This window comes from Balaenoptera acutorostrata, chromosome 3 (assembly GCF_949987535.1).
Source record: "Balaenoptera acutorostrata chromosome 3, mBalAcu1.1, whole genome shotgun sequence".
In the NCBI taxonomy this organism is placed as follows: Eukaryota; Metazoa; Chordata; class Mammalia; order Artiodactyla; family Balaenopteridae; genus Balaenoptera; species Balaenoptera acutorostrata.
The window spans coordinates 9003948-9018743 of NC_080066.1; the positions used below are offsets into that span (position 1 = coordinate 9003948).

The 14796-nt window shown below is 45.6% G+C and overlaps 1 protein-coding gene and 1 pseudogene across 3 annotated transcripts in view; one reads left to right on the forward strand and one right to left on the reverse strand.

Annotated features, from left to right (window-relative positions):
- Nucleotides 1-6720, reverse strand: part of OPTN (optineurin) — a 43209-nt gene extending 36489 nt beyond the window's left edge. The window contains exon 1 of one of the 3 annotated variants that reach the window (XM_057543846.1): nucleotides 6514-6720. Coding sequence is in view for 2 of the 3 variants with exons in the window: in XM_007189902.3 (XP_007189964.2) it covers nucleotides 4530-4542 (13 nt within the window). In the remaining variant the exon portion in view is untranslated. Of the gene's footprint in view, nucleotides 1-4529; nucleotides 4637-6513 lie in introns of those variants that run through there. The other 2 variants (XM_007189902.3, XM_007189901.3) reach the window with 2 other exon arrangements.
- A 6570-nt stretch (nucleotides 6721-13290) lies between these two features.
- LOC102998662 (ras GTPase-activating protein-binding protein 1-like) lies at nucleotides 13291-14684 on the forward strand (annotated as a pseudogene).
- Nucleotides 14685-14796: the final 112 nt, after the last annotated feature.

Genomic DNA, 14796 nt, shown 5'->3' on the forward strand with positions numbered 1-14796 from the left:
TAGCACTGAATACTTAGGCTTCCATAGTCGATACTTTTGCAAAGCATTCTAAAAGACTAAAAAAATCTTGCTTAGTTGTTGCATATTCTGAGAATATTTTAAGCATACCACTTTATTTGTCAAGGGGTCAGTGTGGCCATAAATAAGATAGACGGGTGTATCCCAACTGTACTTCTGTATGGCCTACCACCTGGGCAGACACAGAAATCAAATGCTGTGGGCAAACATTTTCCTTTTCACATTTCACAAAGATGATGATATACCTTTTCATGAGGAATTGCAGAGTTACTGCATCAGTCACTGGAAGCTGAGGAGAGAGAAGTGCTCTCTGATCTATCGCTGTATAACCTCTGGGTGTGCTCTATAGATAAACATGGAAGGCGGGCCCATTCACCTCACCCAGAGTTCAGATTCCACTTCACCGATCCATCGCACACTGCCAGAAATCTTAAAGAAATAACCAAGGCTGCCGGAAGGATTTTTTCTTCTTACTTCTTAGCAATAACAGTCAATGAATTGCTTACAAACAAGTTACTATCAAATTTTCACTGCGTCCAAAGAACCTCGTCCCTGTAAGAAGTTCCCACGTGTGCTGACAGAACCTGCCACTGCCGACAGGAGGGCAGAGTACAAATGACTATCTCTCTAAGAGGCTGCAAGGGAAGCTTCAGTTACGGTTTTTGTTGTTAAGTCCCTGTGCATGTTAGGGCAGAAGCTGGGGAAACTACCGTGTATTAGTGCCCGTATATTAATGCACCAAACCCTTGGGGTGCAGAGCAGTGCTTCTTTCCCACTCTGGCAGGAGGCAATCCCTAGGCTCTCTGGAGGTCTCCTGGAACTGAGAGCCTGGTGACCTGCTTTTGGTCTAAAGGACCTGTAAGGTAAGCTGGGACGAAGTGAGAGAGCGGCATGGACTTATAAATACTACCAAATGTAAAATAGCTAGTGGGAAGCAGCCGCACAGCACAGGGAGATCAGCTCGGTGCTTTGTGACCACCTAGAGGGGTGGGATAGGTAGGGAGGGAGGGAGATGCAAGAGGGAGGAGATATGGGGATATATGTATATGTACAGCTGACTCACTTTGTTACACAGCAGAAGCTAACACACCATTGTAAAGCAATTATACTCCAATAAAGATGTTAAATAAATAAATAAATAAAGTAAAGGACCTGTAGGAAATCAGAGACAGTGCTGCTACTGAGGGGACAGCCGGCCCCCAGCACTGTGGCCTGCGTGATTCCTCTAGAGCAGCTGGCACAGGAAAGGCATCCTCATGGAATTCTTTAAGGAGGATGGCAATTCTATGAAGTGAAAAACACGGATAAAGCATTTTGAGCCTTTTGAAAGCATCTTTGTTTTACATATCCTGATTCGTTTAGAAAGAGGTACACTGCTAAAGTGTGCTATCTCTTAGCATTAAGTGACCAGAATAGACTGCTTTTGTTTTCCCCAATAAAATAATTTGGATTATTTTGCATAAAATAATTTGGATAAAGCCAGTTTCTGACTTTCCATAAAACTCATTTTTGCATAGTACTATGTTGGCGCTAAAATTTCATAAAAATGGGTTTTTACTAAATAACAGTGCTCCTATCTATTTTGCAAAGAATACTAAAATTCTAAGTAATTGACAAAGATAAAATCCTTGTAAAGTGTGCCATTCACTTGTCAATATTAAATTTCCTCAGGTATTCAAGGATTAGACTATACTTTGGAGACATTTAACAGATTTGTTTTTATTTTGTTTTTATTTTTTTATTTTAAATTTTAACATCTTTATTGGAGTATAATTGCTTTACAATGGTGTGTTAGTTTCTGCTTTATAACAAAGTGATCAGTTATACATATACATATGTTCCCATATCTCTTCCCTCTTGCATCTCCCTCCCTCCCGCCCTCCCTATCCCACCCCTCTAGGTGGTCACAAAGCACAGAGCTGATCTCCCTGTGCTATGCAGTTGCTTCCCACTAGCTATCTGTTTTACGTTTGGTAGTGTATATATGTCCATGCCACTCTCTCTTTGTCACATCTTACCCTTCCCCCTCCCCATATCCTCAAGTCCATTCTCTAGTAGGTCTGTGTCTTTATTCCCATCTTGCCACTAGGTTCTTCATGACCTTTTTTTTTCCCTTAGATTCCTATATATGTGTTAGCATACTGTATTTGTTTTTCTCTTTCTGACTTACTTCACTCTGTATGACAGACTCTAGCTCCATCCACCTCACTACAAATACCCCCATTTTGTTTCTTTTTATGGCTGAGTAATATTCCATTGAACAGATTTGTTTTTAAAGTATCTAAAGCAGAGGGAGGGAACAGTAGGGGAAGGGGGAGGAGAGGGGAGGGGAGGGAAGGGAAGGGGGAGGGGAGAAAAGAGAGACTGTTCCTTCCAATATTTTTCCTCCTTGACTTTCCGTTACATCTCCACCAAGACTTGAGGCACAACCATAACAGTTAAAACCGATTCTACTTATCAACTTTCTGGTTGCCCAGATTTTATAAGGACATGAGAGAAAAAAACAACAACAGGGTTATGCTGAGGGAGACAGTAGAAAAATAAACCGGGTGCCACTAACCAGACACGTGACCTTGAGAACTCATCTGACCTCTGTGATGATTTACTGACTTGCCTAGCTAATGATGATCACTATAGCTGCTTTCAGCTCAAAAGCCCTATGAAAAGTATTAAGCTTCTAGCAAGACCACAGTCCAACCCGCACTGTCCGACACGTACACCCCGGCACCCTCATGGCCATGCTGCCCTCTCTCACTAATACATATGCCCGTCCCGATTATAGGGAACTCTTCGCTACACAGCATTGTTAGGAAAACTATTTGGTAATTCCAATGTCATAGTATATAAAAAGTTAACATAAATGCCAAACATAAGCACATAAATACTTATAAACAAAATTTTACTAAAAGCAATTTAATTGATTTTTGGTGACTCAGTGCATTTTATGATTTTAGAATATTTGGGGGCGTCATTACAAGCTATCACAGTACAGTGCGTATATGAGATGTCTACTGGTAGAATGCCAGTTAGAGAAAGCTGAATTCTCTAAATGTTTAGCATCACCTTGAAATATTTTCAATTGAGAAAATGCAGAGATGTATTATAAATCCTTGCACACATCCTCAAAGGTTATGGACTAAGGAACTAAGCCATTTACTCCAAGGTTCTGTCTAATAACAGAATTTCTCATAAAAATCCAACCAATGATCAGAAATGCATCATTTCTAAGCAAAGGTGTTTTTTTTTTTTTTTTTTTTACAGAAAAGTAAAAATTCACCCTACAGAAGGGTGAATTAATTTAGCAGAGGATTTGTCCACATTTCACCAATGAGGAAAAATAGGAACCACCTGGAAGGTGGAAGATCAAAAGCAAAATCTCCTAGATTTTATTCCTGGATCTGCTATTCAAATTCCTGATTATAATTATTGTTCTTAATTCCAGAGGTCAAGTAATTATAGCAGTGACTTGACTTCGTAGGCATGAGCTTAAATCTTGTTCCTGAGTTGGCCTTAAAAATGACCCAGCTCAACTTATTCAATGCAGGAACATCCTGTCCGGTTTCCATGGCAGATGGTCATATAGACCAGGCTCGAATGACTTCAATGACAGAAAAAATGAGCACATGACCTTAGCAGGCAACTGCCCATTCTATTCCAGGATGGCTCTGAATGCCAGAAAGCCGTTTTGTATCCAAGAGAAATCTGCCTTACACTGACTTCTCTCCACTGGTCGTTGGACCATCAAGAATAATACAGAATAAACCCAGGTCCTTACCCTGGTGTGGCTGATTCTCCGAACCTGCTGATTAAGTATTCACAGGTTCAATACCCACATGGATAAATGAGTTTTAAACAGTGAAAACCTATTTCCTGATCAGAGACAATTGCTGGCTATTGGCAAATTCTGGTTTGGGTTTTCAAGGGGATTGAGTAACATTCCAAGATTGCATCAACTAAACTCATCACCATCCTGGAAAAAGAACTCAAAGTACATATCCTATTAAGGGGGTAAAAGAAGACTTACCTTTTATGCCAGAAATGGTACTCTGACTTTTGTAACTGCAAACATACAGAAAATGGAAATAGCCTCATCACCCAAGGCAGGAACCTGAGAGTTATGCTTGATTCTTCCTATTTGCTCTTCCCCCAAGTCTAATGGGTCACCGAGTCCTGTCACTCCCACCTCCTCTCAATCCCCACCAGCTTAGGTCAGGCCCTTCTTGTCTTGTCTGGCCCACAGAGTACAGGACTTTCGTCTGTTTTGTCCACTGCCGTGTCCCTAGCACCTAGAACGTTACCCGACATATATGGGGGTTCAACAAATACTTGCTGAATGAATTTGCATAGCTTCCTCCATGGTTGGACTCATCTCCTTCCATTGCAGCCCCACTACCTCCATGGTTTCTTTCGTAATACCAGGGCATCCCCCTGCTTAAACCCTTCCCATACAGACAGAGCTCCAGCTCCCAAGCAAGACAAACATGGCCTTTCAGAGTCTGGCCCCCACTTACCCAGCAGTATCATCTCCTGTCACCAATGCCACTCATGCCTGAGGCACATTAAAGAGCTCACAGTTCTTGGCCTTCTTTTGCTTTTCTACCCTTCCCCGAGATGCCCGGATCTGCTTTTACCCTGGCAAACCCCCACTGGACACTTCAATGTCCAGCTCGAACAGACGTCCTGTGTAAAATGACCTGTTCTTTCCTCTGAGCACGCAACAGCGCTTTGTGTGTTCCACCCCCTTGGTCCTTTTATGTAAAGTACTGTGATCATACCATGCCCGTCAATCTTCCCATCAAACCTAAGTCAAGGTCTCTATTTTACTCTTCCTACAGACGGGCACACTGAGAGCAGGCTCTCGGAAAATGTCTGTTGAAATGAAATGAAGCTATAGTATAAGAGGTAAAGTCATACACTTGTAAAACACAAACCCGACATACTAGTATTACGAGTTTTTCTACAGTTCAGTGGCAATCATTTCCAGATTCTTGAACTCAACTTATTTTGAAAATTAGTACCACTTTTAAACTATCACTACAAAGGTATCTGGATGTCATTTCATAACACATATTCCATTACTCAACCCACATACATAGGCCAAAGTGAAAACGAGAACTTTCAATATAATTTTTTTCTTTCTCAGTGAAACAGATTTTATTTTCAAAACACGGAGTTTAATTTCTTCCTTTTCCTTTGGATTTACTATTCCATAGATTCCAAAGAACATATCACACAGTCAAGTCTCTATAAAATTCAGGAAAAGTGAGGCTTGGAGGAGAGGATACCCATGTGCCCCTACCTAAGGGTGGGGATTCCATGGGAGGGTAAAACAGTGACCAGTTCCTTTCAAGAATAACGTTTGTTTTTGTTTTTTCGGAGAGTTTAGTTGGAGCCCATCACATAATATGCAACTTGAGGTCAGTTACCAAAAAAAAAAATACTACTTTTATAATGTTGTACACAATACATAAAGAACAACTAAAATTGGCCCCGTAGAAGAACTGGCCAATCACCCGGAAGACTCTAATTACTGTCCTCTCTACAGGCTACATTTCGACTTGTCTTGCCCAGGGCATTACGGGGCAGTCCCTGGACCGGCCTCTGCTACCGGACCTCCCCAGCCCACTCCAGACTGGGCACATCCTGGGCGGGGTGGCCAGGCCGCCTAGCTCTTCTCTCCTGCCAGCAAAGAGCAAGGGTGAGGGGCTCTTCTGTTAATAGTGCGTTTGCTTAACCAGATCCCAGGCTTTTGATGTTTTAAGTTTCGGTTTTCCGTTTCATCCTTAAGCAGTGCTGTGGCATGTAATTTCCATACAGCAGTCTTCCTGGTGGAGGAAGGAGGCTAGACGGAACCTGGGTTACATTTTCTCTTAGCGATGCTCACTGCTTGCAGCTTACACGATAGAAACAATCCCTTTGGGGTTCTCGGCCTCATCACGTATTCATATTCTCTATGTGTTTATTATCTATAAACACACACAAACACATACATACACACATGCCCTCCCAGACACAACGGTTTATGAAGATTCCTTTCAGCTGTTCAGTAATCCTGCCACCTTAGAGAGCGGTCACCTGTTCTTTAGTGTCCTGGGCCATCTCGTAAAGCTAGAGTAGTTTGTACGTCTTCCAAAGGTGTGTCCTTAACCCCTTCCCTTATAATGAGGAACTGGCTGTACAATCATTCCCAACCTGCGGAAGGATGTCGCCCTCAGACCACCTTCATGACCTACAGAGGAAGGCACCTGCGGCCAGCCTGGAGGGTAAAAAAGGGGGAAGGGGCGCTTTGGGCTGGACGCCCCCGCTGCCCTTCCGCACCAGGTCAGGATCGCCAGGGCCCGGAAACCCTCCCAGCGAGCGCAGCCGTCCCACCCGAGGGGACACCCCACCCTCGCCACCCACGTCCCTACTGGCTCCGGGTCGCAGGGAAGGCGGCTACGGGAACCGCTTCCAGGGCGGAGAGGGAGGCCCTGCCCGACCCCTGCCCCAGCTCACCCGGCGCCCGGGCTCCGGCCTCCCTCGGGGTCACTGCCTCCTCGGCATCGTTGCCGCTGGGAGAGGGCTCTGGACCCGGATGCAGACGCCGACCAGGGGACCGGCCGGGGGCGGGGGCGGCGGGGGCTGGGGAGCCTCTGGCAGACGCGCGGCCTCGCGACCCCACCCAGCGCTGCTCAGCTGACAGTCGCGCCAGCCTCCTCACCTCCGCCCGGGAATTTCCCGGGCCCCGCCCGCCGCAGGCCCCGCCCCAACGCCCCGCCCCTCGGCCGGCTGCGCCCCCCGCAGGCCCCGCCCCCACTCTCCGCCCTGCGTGTCTCGTGGGCCAGCCCACAGCCTCCCAGCGAGCCCCGCAGCGCTCCCAGGGTCCAGGCCCGGACGCGGGTTAATGCGGGTTGCGCCAAGGTGCCAGTGTGACTGCCCTGACGGACGGCGTTAATTAAAACACACTGTTAGTTAAATGGAGTGTGAGGTGTCGGTCTTAGCCGCAGGGGGTGCCTGTAGAAGTCCAGAGCCACGGGGGCCGCTGCGCCCCACCGAAAGAGGGCGACGGTCCCAGGCATCCTTGGGACGAGACCTCAATCTCTGTTAAAGGCCTTACATTTAGATAGAGTTAATTGAGCACGCACGGCTTTCCACCCGATTTTGCCCTTGAAATAGACCTTTAACTAAAAACACAAAGCCTGCCGGATGCTTCTGGGGCTCTTGTTCCCGGGGAACAGGCCAGCCGTTGACACTCGTAGGTTTCAGGTGCTCCAGGCAGGTGGGATTACTAGATCGATCTGGACTGTACCTGGAAGGCAGAAGTATTGATCTACTGGACCGGAGGAGGGTGGTTGCCTCCAAACTAGACAGCGTGAAAAGTGAGGAAACAAGACAAGGAAGGAGGGAGAGCCGCCCTAGTTTGCATCCTAAGCACCGCGAAGAGGGATAAGCAAGGACGCAGACACGAGACACACAAGGCGTCTGATCGCGAGGTCAAGGTCTCAGCGAAGCCGGTGCGGCCGGTGCTCCGGGTAACAGGCCCCTCGTGTAAGATAAAACAAATTAGGGCGGGGTCCCAGGAGGTGAGGGAGAGAGGGCCTGGGGGCAGGTTTGTGCTGAAGACTAAGAAGGACGCGTCACAAGTGGGAAGAAACTTGATTTACGAATGAAGAGGCTGACGCTGCTCAAGTCAGCGGGATACCAAGCACGTTGTTGCTCACCCAAACGGCTCGCAGGTTAGACGAAAACGAAAAAAAAAAAAAAAACCTAATCGACATAGGAAAAGGGGGACGCGCCCTCTCCTGGTATCCTGAAGGATTCAACTCCTCTATTTAGACCGCCTGCTCCAGGCCGGCTCTTCCTGCCCGACTCTTAACACTACCCAGAGATTAACCCCCTGCTCAAGGCAAAGAGGGCTAGCAAGTCAGTACCTGCCCCAGACCCAATTCTGGAGGGTCCCTCCTGGGCTTGTTAGGGGTGCCTGGGGCGAGTCAACTCTACGGGCTCACTTCCGGTATTTTAAACCATGTTAAAGGAGAGAGTAAATGAGTATTAGGGAAGCTCGGAGCAGGGAGGGGATGGGATGGGGTGGGATAGTTACGGGTGGGGGGAGGCGTCATACACAAGGCTGCCAGCAGCTGTGGAGTGAGAAGGTTGAGGGTGGGTGAGTTTCTAGTAGAGAAAGTGGGCAAGGTCGTTTTCTCCAGACCCACTTGCTCCTGAAACGTTGAGCACTCCCACCACTTCTTAGCTGTGTGACCTTGGACAAGTTACCTAATCTTGATGTGCCTCATTCTCTTTATCTGTAAAATGGGGCCTCTAATACAGGTCCAAAATTCCAAAGGTCTGAGAATCCAAAGCCTTTCTCAGTTCATTTGATGGCAGAACCAGACCCAAACTGATGCAAAGTTATTTACATTATTTATTTACATCACTTAATATGATTATTTGTTTCACTGAAGCCACCTTAATTAGATTGTATGAGATCTGTTTCAGACCCTCTTGGAGAGTTATATTATGTAAATTACATGCACCTTATTACCTTCCTGAAATCCAAAAAATTCTGAGTTCTGAAATAGAGCTCACACCAAAGGCTTTAAGTAAAGGATTTGGATATACAGAGCTTACTGCCTAAGGTCACTGTGATGATTAAGGGATAATACATGTAAAACACTCAGAACAATGCCTGATGCACAATGTTAGTTGCTATTCTTACTGCTAGTGTTAGAACCAACTCTGGGGACTTCCCTGGTGGCACAGTGGTTAAGAGTCCGCCTGCCAATTCAGGGGACACAGGTTCAAGCCCTGGTCCAGGAAGATCCCATAAGCCAGTGCGCCACGACTACCGAGCCCGTGCTCTAGAGCCCTCAAGCCACAACTACTGAAGCCCGCAGGCCAGCCTGTGCTCCGCAACAAGAGAAGCCACCACAAGGAGAAGACTGCGCACTGCAACGAAGACCCAACGCAGCCCAAAATAAATAAATTTAAAAAATAAAATAAAAAAAAAGAACCAACTCTGTTTCTTAGCCTGAATAGTCCAGCGGGGTGCCTTCTTCCTCTCTCACACTTCCATGAGTAGATAGAATCTAAGTGCAGCTAAGAAAACTGAAATTATGACATGCTTTCCGCTGTTCACTGATGTGGTTTTGCGGTAGGTGAATGCAAAGCAGTGTGGTAGGCTATTTAGTGAGATACTCATTTGGTTCATGCTTTCTGTGCCCCTCCCTACCCACCCCCTTTGTTTGGAGAATACAGCTAATCCCTTTGTGTTTCCTATCACAAGGGTATTTGCAAGATTCTTGGAAGACCAACCTTTCTTCCTGTCTCTTGAGAAAGCCCAATCATCACCTACCCCAGGTGTCCTGGAGAGAGAGAGCAGAGAACCCAGGTGGGGTGGGGGGCTTTCACAGCATTTGGGGGAGTGGGAGGGGGGTGGAGGTTGGTGGTCTCCTGAGCATCAAGGACTCAAGCCTCAGCCCCTGCAGCACCAGGACACATGGCCAGCTCTTGAAGTGACACAGCTATATGAGACGTCTATTGGACCTTGGGGACTTGGCCACACAGCTTCTGCAGATTCTGGAATGCTGGCTTGTCATTGGAAATAACAGAGCAACCTGCCCTCTCCTTAGAAGAAGCTTTATGGTAGATGGTGAGGATACCAGAATCAATGGGCTGATCAACTTAACGGGCTGAAGAATAAATGGTCCGAACTCCAGTGGATGCCAAAAGCCCTCCTGGATTTTTCCATGACCCCAGCGAAGGAGAGCCTCCACTCAAGGCCTCAGTGATGCTCAAGAGTGGATTTCCCTACACTCCTACAGGGCAAGGGCTGGGTGGACAGAAAGTAAAGATATGTAACATATTTATGCATATCTGAGCTACTGGTAGAAAAATATACACTCTTGGGACAGCAGATCCAAAGACTACCTAAACTATGATCTACCTATACTATGACTCCATATATATGAAATGCTTAGAAAAGGAAAGCATAGACGGAAAGCAGACTTGTGGTTGCCTGGGGCTGGGAGTGGCTTGGACTGCTAATGAGCTCGCAGGAATTTTGGGGGATTGAGGAAAATATTCTAAAACTGGTTGGTAATGAGGATTGCACAACCCTATCAGCATAAAGATTATTGAATTGTACACTTACAATGGGTGAATTTTAAGGTATGTAAATCATATCTCAGTACAGCTGCAAAAACAACACCGAGGGAATTCCCTGGCGGTCCAGTGGTTAGGACTCCACGCTTTCACTGCTGAGGGCATGGGTTCGATCCCTGGTCAGGGAACTAAGATCCCATAGGCTGCGTGGCGCGGCCCGCCCACCTCCCCCAAAAAACAAAAGAACAACAACAACAACACAAAAAACCACCAAAAATAATACCAGAAGTAAATCATCATGCTGTCCGGTAAAGGATATGCCCCTTCTTCTGTTGGGCCAGCAGTGAAGTGGCTGTGTCAGTCATCTACTCTGTAGCTGAGCTGGGTCTGGGCTTCGTTTGAGCTTTAGTTAGATTCAGTTCACAATTGGCTCCAAATATTCTGAGGATGGCTTCCTCAAAAAAAGTTCAACAGAATTACCGTATAACCCAGTATACTCCTAGGTATACACCCCAAAGAACTGGAAACAGGGACTCAGGCAAGTGCATGTAAATGCCTCTAATAGGTCGCTTCCCTCTTACTGATACCTGGCATTGCAGCGACTTCCTGGATGAGGGGTGAGACTTCCGTCAGAGCCAGGCTCTGGGATTAGGGGCTAATCTGTCGCCAATTTAGCAGCAGCCTCAGACAAGTATCTGGAGTCCCAGGAACAATGCCCCCGCTTTGAGAAAAGCCGGAGCAAATGTGCGTGTGTTTGTGTGTGCGTGTGTATGTGGTCTCTACTTCCTTCCTCTCCTTTGCCCCCCAGCTCTAGACCTTGAAACGGTAAACTCATTGGGAAGAAGCTGGGTGTTTATCTTTTAGGTGATCTTCAGTCCTCTGTGAACATTGAATAAGAAGACCACAGTAATACTACTACTTCCTACTTCTTCCCATTGTGGAAACACAGAAGCTGTCATACTCCCTGCTACCTTTTCCATCAAGTCAAAGTAGAGCATGGAGGAACATTAAATTCTTGTTTCTTGATGTGGCACATATATACAATGGAATATTACTCAGCCATAAAAAGAAACGAAATTGAGTTATTTGTAGTGAGGTGGATGGACCTAGAGTCTGTCATACAGAGTGAAGTAAGTCAGAAAGAGAAAAACAAATACCACATGCTAACACATATATGGAATCTAAAAAAAAAAAAAAAAAAAAAAGGTTATGAAGAACCTAGAGGCAGGACAGGAATAAAGACACAGACATAGAGAATGGACTTGAGGACACGGGGAGGGGGAAGGGTAAGCTGGGACGAAGTGAGAGAGTGGCATGGACTTATATATACTACCAAATGTAAAATAGATAGCTAGTGGGAAGCAGCCGCATAGCACAGGGAGATCAGCTCGGTGCTTCGTGATCGCCTAGGGGGGTGGGATAGGGAGGGTGGGAGGGAGATGCAAGAGGGAGGAGATATGGGGATATATGTATATGTATAGCTGACTCACTTTGTTATACAGCAGAAACTAACACAACATTGTAAAGCAATTATACTCCAATAAAGATGTTAAAAAAAAATTCTTTTTTCTTTGTTTTACTTTAAAAGTGTTAAGAGTTCCTGGAGCAAAATTTTCTGTTGAAGTATTAATTAGCCAGCGCCCATTGATTTGGGAAAATAATCACAATAAGACACCACAATTCTTCGTCATGGTCTGAAAAGCATTGCCATTCTCTTCTTTGTGTGCCTGAGGAGTGAGAAATGGCCTTGGTGTCTCACTTTCTACACAGTTTCTTGCTTCTGATTAAATAATTCATCTGTCAGTGTTGAAGGACATGATTTCTCCTTTTCTCATCTCTCTTATTCTTCCAAAATGAGACGTCTCACTTCTCAGAAGTCCATGGGGGAATGGGGGGACACAGGCCTGGGTGTCAGACTATATATTTTATATATCTTATATATTTATGTATATTATTATATATGTTATATATCATATTATATTTATATTACATAATTATACTTTATATATCAATATTATATATTATGCTCTATTAATATATAATTATATTATATGCTATATATTGTATAATATATTTATATTATATATTATATTTATATGATATAATTATGTATTATATATAATTTTATTTTGATTTTACAGTTTGAAATACATATATATATATCGAGAGAGAGAGAGAGAGGAAGAGAGAGAAAGATTGATTTATTATGAAAAATTGGCTCATATGATCATGGAGGCTGCCATTGGCCAGCTTGAGAGGCAGGATTGGGTGTGATGGAGAGCTGAAGCTGTGGTCCCAGGCCAAAAGCTGGCAGGCTTGAGACCCATGAAGTCAATGTTTCAGTTTGAACCTGAAGGCAGGAAATATCTGATGTCCCAGCTCAAGGCAGCCAAACAGGAAGAATTTCCTCTTATTTGGGGGAGAGTCAGCCTCCAGTTCTATTCAGGCCTTCAACTGATTGCATGAGGCCCACCCACATTAGGGAGAACAATCTGCTTTATTCAGCCTTATCAATTTAAATTTTAAAGCCTTATCAATTTAAATTTTGGATCACCTGATCCAAAAACTCCTTTATGGAAATACCCAAAATAATGTTTTTCCAAATGTCTGGGTCCCCCATGGCCCATTCAAGTTGACACATAAAATTAACCATTGTACTTCTATAGACCCTGACTTAAGGCATGGCTAGTTAAATTATCAGAAGTGATTTTGCAATTTGAAAAGTTACAAGTCCCCTGTTTTCATGAGAAAATGTATTCATATATGGCTTTCAAATAGACTATTGTAAACCTGGATACAAAACCTTAGCTGGATTGCCCATGACCTTTTGTCCCACAAAACCTCAGCGTTCCCGTCACCAGACTACGTTACCCCTTTTCTGATTTTGTGGACAGAGTTCCCATTTCCCTTGTCACAGACCAACAGACAGTTATTAGATTTATAGACATAATGCCCTGATGAGCAGTAATACAGCTTTCTCTGGGGCTGGTCCCCTCCGATCTTCACAACTGGATGCCAGGAGCATACCTCTTTCTTTCCCAAGGTCCATGGTTCAGTTCTCCAGCTGATATAGCTTTAAATTTTGCAACCGGTGCAGACGCAGTTGCGTGAGGGGTTTTTGGCTTTTCGCCGTGTGTGGAGCAGAGCTTGTTCCTCTCCCGCTCAGCCGCGCAGGTTGAATTGACCAAAGCTATGGTTATGGAGAAGCCTAGTTCCCTGCCGGTCAGGTGGGAATCTGTGAGACAGTATTACACACTGCTGAACCAGGCCGCAGACATGCTACACAGACTTTATGGAAAGAACTCTTCTTATGTCCATGGGGGATTGGATTCAAATGGAAAGCCAGCAGATGCGGTCTACGGACAGAAAGAAATCCATAGGAAAGTGATGTCACAAAACTTCACGAATTGCCACACTAAGATCCGTCATGTCGATACTCATGCCACTCTGAATGACGGTGTGGTGGTCCAGGTGATGGGATTGCTCTCTAATAACAACCAGGCTTTGAGGACATTCATGAGACCTTTGTCCTTGCTCCTGAGGGCTCTGCTGCAAATAAGTTTTATGTTCACAATGATATCTTCAGATACCAAGATGAGGTCTTTGGTGGCTTTGTCACTGAGCCTCAGGAAGAATCTGAAGAAGAAGCAGAGGAACCTGAAGAAAGACAGCAGACACCTGAGGTGGTATCTGATGATTCTGGAACTTTCTATGATCAAACTGTCAGCAATGACTTAGAAGAACATTTAGAAGAATGTGTTGCTGAACCAGAGCCTGATCCTGAACCAGAACCGGAGCAAGGACCTGCGTCTGTAGTCCAAGAGGAAATGTCTGAGCGTATTGGAAGAAACTGTTCCTGAGGATGTTCAGAAGAGTTTCTCTCCAGCGCCTGCAGACATAGCCCAGGCAGTGCAAGAGGACTTGAGAACCTTTTCTTGGGCCACTGTGACCAGTAAGAACCTTCCTCCCAGTGGAGCTGTTCCAGTTACTGGGATACCACCTCACGTTGTTAAACTACCAGCTTCACAGCCTCGTCCAGAGTCTAAGCCTGAATCTCAGATTCCACCGCAGAGGCCTCAGAGGGATCAAAGGGTGCGAGAACAGCGAATAAATGCTCCTGCCCAGAGGGGACCTGGAGCAGTCCGTGAGGCTGGTGAGCAAGGTGATGCTGAACCGCAAAGAACCGGGAGACACCCTGACAGTCATCAGCTCTTTATCGGCAACCTGCCTCATGAGGTGGACAAATCAGAGCTTAAAGATGTTTTTCAAAAGTATGGGAATGTGGTGGAGCTGCGTATTAACAGTGGTGGGAAATTACCCAATTTGGGGTTCGTTGTGTTTGATGATTCTGAGCCTTTTCAGAAGGTGCTTCACAACAGGCCCATTATGTTCAGAGGTGAGGTCCGCCTGAATGTGGAAGAAAAGAAGACTCGAGCCGCCCGGGAAGGGGACCGCCGAGATAACCACCTGCGGGGACCTGGAGGCCCTCGAGGTGGGCTGGGTGGTGGGATGAGAGGGCCCCCCGCGGAGGCATGGTGCAGAAACCAGGATTTGGAGTGGGAAGGGGCATTGCTCCAAGGCAGTGATTGCTCTTCACCGATCTTCAGGCAGCAGTACAAACCCTAGCTCCCACAGAAGGGTGAATTTCTTCAGCCAACTTTTGGTATCTTGGAATCTGATCCTAGTGTATCATAAACT